Consider the following 7,636-nt stretch of genomic DNA (forward strand, 5'->3'; position numbering starts at 1 on the left):
ATATATGTATATGTATATGTATATATATATATATATGTATATGTATATGTATGTATATGTATATATGTATATATATGTATATGTATATATGTATATATATATATATATATATATATATATATATAGTGTGAGAAATATATATAAATGAATTTAACTTTTTTTAAACATTGCTTTCATAATAATGTTAATATATAATTTATATTATTTAAACTATTAAGTCAAATTTGTATTTTCCAGGCTGATGAATTTCTGGTTACGTGTTAGCGACAATTCTTTTTCTGTGGCTGGGTTTTGATCTATTAAAACATGCTGTTTTTATATACATTTATATTTAATTATTTATAAATTTTTATTATATTTATATATTTATTTCTATAATTTTTCACTGATGAGTTTAATAAATGTTTCAGACTAGTCTGAATATGCTTATACTTTGGTCACAGTGTGATATTTCCATATTTTAAATTTTACATTTTTTGTAAGAGCTTTTACTGTACACATTAGATTATCCACAGATGCTGTCGTTTGAGCTTGAATTGTATTAAATCCAGGATATTCTTTCTAAATTAATATTAAAGTTCATATGAAAGCAGCCTACAACATGTGTTTTTAAATATGTTGTGCTCATTATGAAATTAGTGCTTTATAAATGGTTATTTTTGATCCTACAAAAAGAAGTGTCGCTCATGCATTTTGATTGTGTGATCATTCTCTCAGTTAGTTTCTATACATCATCCTTTTGACTGTTTGATCGAACTAAATAACAGTACATGTGTATATATAAAGTACAGTATATGCAAATGTATATATCTCATAGTTTCTACAGAAAGTCTCTGTCAAAAGGAACTGATGGGCTTCATCGTTTGTCTGGAGAGTGGCTTAGTGGGATTGAAATGACTTGTCTGTGCTCATACTCAACTGAAAGATATTAAGTGAAATACCTTTCCTCTACGATCACTCCTCTTATCTTAAAATTGCAACGTTTTTCTAAATGCTTTCTTTTATTGTAGTTTGGTTAAAAATCGAATGTAATTCTCAGACAGAATGCATTCCAAGTGTTTATAGCAAGACAATAGAACCTGAGTGATGGAGGAAAACACATCATGAGGAGGTCTCTGCCCCCCCCCACCCCGGACAAAAGAGCAATTAGGGAGAACTTCCAGGGGACCAGAGCAGCCACGGCTGATCTTTTAAATTAGGGAATGGGTTAGCATGTCGCTGCAGGAAAGCCACACATGGTTATCAATTCACCCTGAATAGCAATGTGCTCCCCCCAACCATTCACATGTAGTGTGAGCATACACACAGTACAATTCGATTTCTCCTGGTCCCCTTAGACCCCTGCTTTCTTACTGAGCAGCATGTGAGCACCCCCTTCACATATTCCACTAAGCCACTGCGTGTGTGTGTGTGTGTATCTCTGTGTGTGAGAGAGTGAATGGGAAAGGTGTGTCTTTGGCAGCCCTAGTTTTAAAATATTCATATCTGCTATTTTTAAACCTGCTTTTTAAGTAGCCCTTTTTGTAGTGATATGATCAGACTCTCCTTAAATGGTACACTACCATTCAAAAGATTGGGGCTGGTAAGATTTTTGAATGTTTTTGAAAGAAGTCTCTTATGTTCACCAAGCTTGCATTTGTTTGATCAAATATACAGTAAAATATATATGTGAAATATTATTGCTATTTAAAAAACTGTAATTTATTCCTATGTTGGCAAAGCTATTTTCAGCAGCCATTATTCCAGTCTTCATGATCCTTCAGAAATCATTTTAATATGCTGATTTTAATGGGTCTTTTCACTCAATTTCTTTACAAATTTAAAATACACATTTATTTTAGAACATTTTTAGTAATGAAGGCCATTTTATACTGTGTGTGTATATACATACATACGAATGGGAAAGGTGTGTCTTTGGCAGCCCTAGTTTTAAAATATTCATATCTGCTATTTTTAAACCTGCTTTTTAAGTAGCCCTTTTTGTAGTGATATGATCAGACTCTCCTTAAATGGTACACTACCATTCAAAAGATTGGGGCTGGTAAGATTTTTGAATGTTTTTGAAAGAAGTCTCTTATGTTCACCAAGCTTGCATTTGTTTGATCAAATATACAGTAAAATATATATGTGAAATATTATTGCTATTTAAAAAACTGTAATTTATTCCTATGTTGGCAAAGCTATTTTCAGCAGCCATTATTCCAGTCTTCATGATCCTTCAGAAATCATTTTAATATGCTGATTTTAATGGGGTTTTTTATATTTAAAAAAAAAAATGCAGTATCATTTATTTGAAATAGAAGGCTTTTGTAATATTATAAATGTTTTTATCATAACTTTTAAACATTTTAATGCATTGTGACTAAAAAGTATTAATTAAAAAATTACTAACCCCAAACATAAAAGCTGTTTAGAATGGATTTATAGAGTGCTGCACACTATTTATTATACACTGTTTATTGCTTATGATTTTTTAATTTTATGTGAAACAGTATGCATCGTTGTCACACAACCTCGCAGCATTACAATTAATTCAGCAAGTTACCATCAAAAATTCCCATAACTTCAAATTAAATTAAATTCAAATTCAAATTTAAACTGATCAAACAAATACTGTATTTTTATTTAGTTATTGTTAATTTACTTTGTTTATCAGTAACTACAAACCAGAATTTTTCCTTTTTTTTTTTATTAATTTTTTTATTTATATTTATACTAAATGTACCCATGTTGGCATAGACAGGCTATTTTTTGTTATTAATTTTGTAAATTATATTTATATGAATTTTGTCTGTTTAGATGTTTGTTAATATGGCTATAAAATCGCTCAAATAAGGGTTTTAAATTCTTTAAATATGTCCTTAATTTTGTTAAGTGTGTTGCAACAACTGCATGGAATGAAATGAGATTTGCTTTGATACATAATTTTAATAATGAAACACATTTTAATAACACCATTTAGCCCAGGTCTGCCATGATACACCTTAAGGTTTGAGTGTGTGAGCTTGTATTTATATATATATATATATATATATGTGTGTATGTGTCATTCGCCGCTCTGTGTCCCCTGGCTGTGTTAACGCCCCCGCCGTATGTGTTGACTGTGTGTTAAACGCATGCAGTTCCTATCCTTGCCACAGTGGTCATTGGCCTGATGTGTACCGGAGGCTACCTGGTGTGGCGCAACTGGAGGAGACGGAACACCAAGAGCATGAACTTCGACAACCCTGTTTACCGCAAGACCACAGAGGACGACGACGACGAAATCCACATTGGCCGCAGCGAGCAGATTGGCCACGTCTACCCTGCAGTGAGTGGCAGTGCCAGACAGCCATACCTAGCACTGCCACTGGGGGGCGGTATCCCAGACCCGGCAGCTCACTGGTACTCAGGGGCACCTATGCTGTCCAGCGCAAAGTGAACAAAGGGAGGAAGGCAGTCGGATAGTGATAAAATGTGGGAGAGGCTAAGACAGTGTTCCCTAAGAGAGGGCATTATGCTGCCTCTTCCCAAACACATTTATATTCATAATTCACCACACATTTTCATTCAAATGTATGTTTAATTAGTGCATGGATTACCATGTGAGGTTTCATTAGTCTGTATGTGTTTCCCTTAGACTGAGTCCGAAATTGCATACTCTCTGAGTAGGTACTTCTTTTGAATAAGTAATTGCGAATATTGTAGTATATAGTATGAATGTGTGTAATATGAATTTAATCCAGATGTACTACGTGTTGTCATTAGCCCCTATCACACAGTAATACCAGTAAATTGCTGTAAAATTACCGCAACGACTTTACTGGTAAATACAAAAATGTGCTGTTCACACAGGCAACGGTAATTTACCAGTAATTTAGCAGTAAGGTCTGTATGTGTGAAAGGTGCTATTGTCATGATGTGACCTATCACCTCTTTACCTTGACATAATGGGATAGTAAAGCACCCATTCGATGCAGAAATAGTAGGTCACCCAGGAACTTTTCGCGTATTGTTTTATGACTACTTTGAATTCACACATGCTACTCCTGTCACATACAGTTTTCTCCTACTATATACTAGGATATTATGCGATTTTGGATGCAGCCACAGTCTTTGGTTTCTCGTGGTGTGTGTGTGTGTGTGTGTGTGTGTGTGTGTGTGTGTGTGTGTGTAGCTTTAAATGCTTTCCACGTTTGAAAGCTTTGCAATTGTGCTCTCCCATGATCCCATAGTTGTTTTTTATTAATTCAGTATAACTGCTTTAGGGATGAGCAGCGAGCACCTTAAATGACTGGACAATCTTTTAATATATTCTAGTTTATTTATTTATGTAGGTGTTTTGCTGGTAATTTATTTGGGTGATGTAATGATTTATTCATATATTTGCATAACCGTTGGCCTGGGCTGAAATAGTTAACATGGTGCTGTTGAGAGCTGTTAGTCAGATGGAGGGATTATAACAGTGTGATTTGAATTTCCTGTGCTACAGTCGGCATGTCAGGCACAAGCAGAGATAAAGACATCAGTCGCGCGGCAGAAACGGGGCGGTCCGCCCCAGTGGCATAACAGGATTCTCTCAAGCTCCCCACACGTCGTGCTCTTCACTTTGTGTGTGTGTGGAGGATCTGCATATCGGATGTTTCTGTATCCGTCTCCTTCTCCAAGGGCCTTCTTATTCTTTCCAATGTGTATATTTCTCACCTTCTTTTCTCTCAACACGTGTAACTGTTTTTTATCTGCTCTCCGCAGCGCGTGGCGCTCAGTCCGGACGATGACGGATTCCCCTGAGGGCGATTCTTGCACTCGCTCTCTCCTTCTCCATCCTTGAATCCATGCGTCCTTTAGTCCTCCATCTCTCCTTCCATCAAGGAGGTCGCATGAGACAACGCAGCAAGGCGCACAGAGCCAAAAGGACACAAGAGCACTTGCTCTCCACAGCCGAGAGCTACAAACTGGGTTTGTCTTCTCGTAGTGTCTTTTTCAGCCCATAAACCCTCAGTCAGGCAATAATCATTAGTTCTTAAATTAACTACTAGCATCATTCCTGCTCTGTGTCAGTAGTAGTAGGTAGTGTTGTTAATGATGACTAACTTCATAGCTCATCACGTTAGTAGTTGCTAACACTCAGTGGCTCTCCTGCTGCACTCGTGCTGTAGTTTTTTAATTAGAAATAGCATTTCAAGCTGGTTTGAGTTGATCTATGGCCATTTCGTTTGGCAAAACTTGTTGGCAGAGAATTGAGAACAATCCATCCTGTAAGCATGCAAGATACATAGAAGGAAAATATGAAATAGGATGGAGATGGGATGTGGAAAATTCATATTTGCAGACATACTAAACACAAATCCCACCTTGTGGCTGTTATGCATTCATATAATCTCACAAACAAATAATATACCACAAACAATAAAATTTACCTTGTAAATAAATCAGAATCTGTACTTTTCTGTCCATACTTCCAATGCCAAAACTAGTATACTTTCATGTCTTCCATAGTCACTCCAGTCAGATTTGACCCTTCTAAAAGATCTGCAGCCACTATCTGGAGATGAAGGGTTTCACCTCCCAACTTTGAGAGACAATATTTTTTTCCCATTTTTATTTATTTCACCAGCACTGGGGCTTCCATTTTTCTCAAGTTTGTAGGACCAACTAAATTCTTCCTGCCCAGGCACATTTATAACCCCAAAACTTTAGCTCAGGACAGCAGTTTTTCTAAAATATTATCAGTTATCGCTACAATCTGTGTGGTGTGTTATCACAAACACGCTAATAGATACGGTTGCCAGGGTTTGATAATGGCTAAAATGCTGTTTGTTCATATCTACAGTCTAGATTGCTCCCTCTCAGACAGGCAAAAACACACACACACACACTATCGCACAAACACAAATGTGTCTTTTCCGCCCCTACATTCGTCATGCCTCGGGTAAAACTCTTTAGCATTTAGCATGCTGACAACAAGACACCGCCTGCCATATTGGGTGACTTAATGGCATGATAGATTAGAGTCATAGATCAAAGCTTTGCTCCTCTGAACAGTCATCTGTTCAACGCGTGGCACAGGAAATGTGGAGTGCCTGAATATAGGCTTCTTGTACATATCAACTCTCCAACTCTCTCCATGTGATGAATGAGCACTTGGTTATTTCTGTATCGCTGTCAGAGGGACACTGACTGATTGAACGGATGTAGAAAAAGAAAAAAACAGGTTTTGATCTACCTGGATATGCCTGCTGATAAACAAAAAAGCTCAAACCAGCCAAAGTTTTTTTTTGCTGGTTTTAGTTAGAATAGTCTGAATTGATTGTTTAAAGGGGTTTGATATATTTTGAGCAGTGGTTATCAACTTTTTAACCCCCTTTGGGCCTTCTAATCTAGACTGAAATACATAACCTAAAAAAATATGTAATTTAAGACTTATTGGGGGACCCCTGATAGTTTTCCATTTGCCCTGGTTGAGAACCACTGCTTTACAGATCCCATCTGAACCAGCTTAAACCAGCAAATAACCTTGGGCTGGATTAAGATTTTCCAGCAGTGATTAAAACTTTGCATCTGGCAGTATGTCTGTGTACTGGTGTGTGTTGTTAGATCAGATGGTTTTGAAGAACTAGTCATGTGAGTTGCCCTTTGTTGGAGATTACCGAAAGTTCCTGAGACGCGTATGTTTGGTTCTGGCCCGCATGTGGGTGGTCTCGCATCTGGAGTGGTTCTTTGTTCCTACCACCTTTGCTCTTCTCTGCTGTGATTAGGCATCTTGTGTGCGGCTCTTGTAAAACATCCCTCCACATTTCAAAGAATCCTCCATTAAGTCACTGTTTGTTTTCCATTAGAAAGAGAGACAGTGTGGGAGTTTCGATGCTCAGGCTTTTGTCTGTGAGGTTTAAAGAAGCTGCAGTTTGTAGTTGGTTTTCTGATCAGATGGGTTTGACATGACGACATGGTTTGGAGATAACAGGCCTTTTGTCATCGATATTATAGTTAGTTTGAATCTTCATCCCTAACCATTTCTCACATCAAACTGTATATACAGTATTGAAAGTATAATAGATCAGTCGATTTTCTAGATTTTTTTTTTAAACTGAAGCTGTAACATTTTAAATGCTTCGAATACTTTCAAAATATATCAGTTCTGAAGATGTGAAACTTTAGTTTTTGATTTGAAAATCTCAGACTAGCAATACAGGGTAACCAAACTGCTTCATGTGTTTTTTCAAAACTGTAATGACATAAATTATTGTTTTATCATTATCAATGGTTTCTTCCGATGCGCCTTGCTGAAAAAAAAATGCTTAAACCAGCCTTATCTAGTTTGCTGGTCTTATTAAATCTGGTTTGCTGGTTTTAGATGGGTTTTGGGCACTTATCATCTGGTTTAGACTGAAAGACAAGCTTGTCAACCAACTAAACCACCTAGACACCAGACTAGGAGACCAACTAAGACCAGAAAAAAAACAGCCTAACCCGGTTTTAGATGGGTTTTGGACACTTGTCAGTTGGTTAGGCTGGGGGACCAACCAAGACCAGAAAAAAACAGCTTAAACTAGTTTTAGATTGGTTTTGGGCACTTGTTAGTTGATTAGGCTGGGGGACCAACCAAGACCAGAAAAAAAACAGCCTAAACTGGTTTTAGATGTATTGTGGGCACTTA

The 7,636-nt window shown here is 36.8% G+C and overlaps 1 protein-coding gene across 5 annotated transcripts in view; it reads left to right on the top strand.

Annotated features, from left to right (window-relative positions):
- LOC107684070 (low-density lipoprotein receptor-related protein 8-like) overlaps positions 1-7,029 on the top strand; it is a 201,177-nt gene extending 194,148 nt beyond the window's left edge. For 2 of the 5 annotated variants that reach the window (XM_016480229.1, XM_016480255.1), the window contains one exon: positions 3,123-3,769. In XM_016480229.1, the coding sequence (XP_016335715.1) occupies positions 3,123-3,421 (299 nt within the window). In that variant the 3' untranslated portion in view covers positions 3,422-3,769. Of the gene's footprint in view, positions 1-3,122; positions 3,770-4,731 lie in introns of those variants that run through there. The other 3 variants (XM_016480246.1, XM_016480264.1, XM_016480236.1) reach the window with 3 other exon arrangements.
- The last annotated feature ends 607 nt before the right edge of the window (positions 7,030-7,636 follow it).

The sequence above is a fragment of the Sinocyclocheilus anshuiensis genome, unplaced genomic scaffold, assembly GCF_001515605.1.
Source record: "Sinocyclocheilus anshuiensis isolate Anshui unplaced genomic scaffold, SAMN03320099.WGS_v1.1 scaffold629, whole genome shotgun sequence".
Classification (NCBI taxonomy): domain Eukaryota; kingdom Metazoa; phylum Chordata; class Actinopteri; order Cypriniformes; family Cyprinidae; genus Sinocyclocheilus; species Sinocyclocheilus anshuiensis.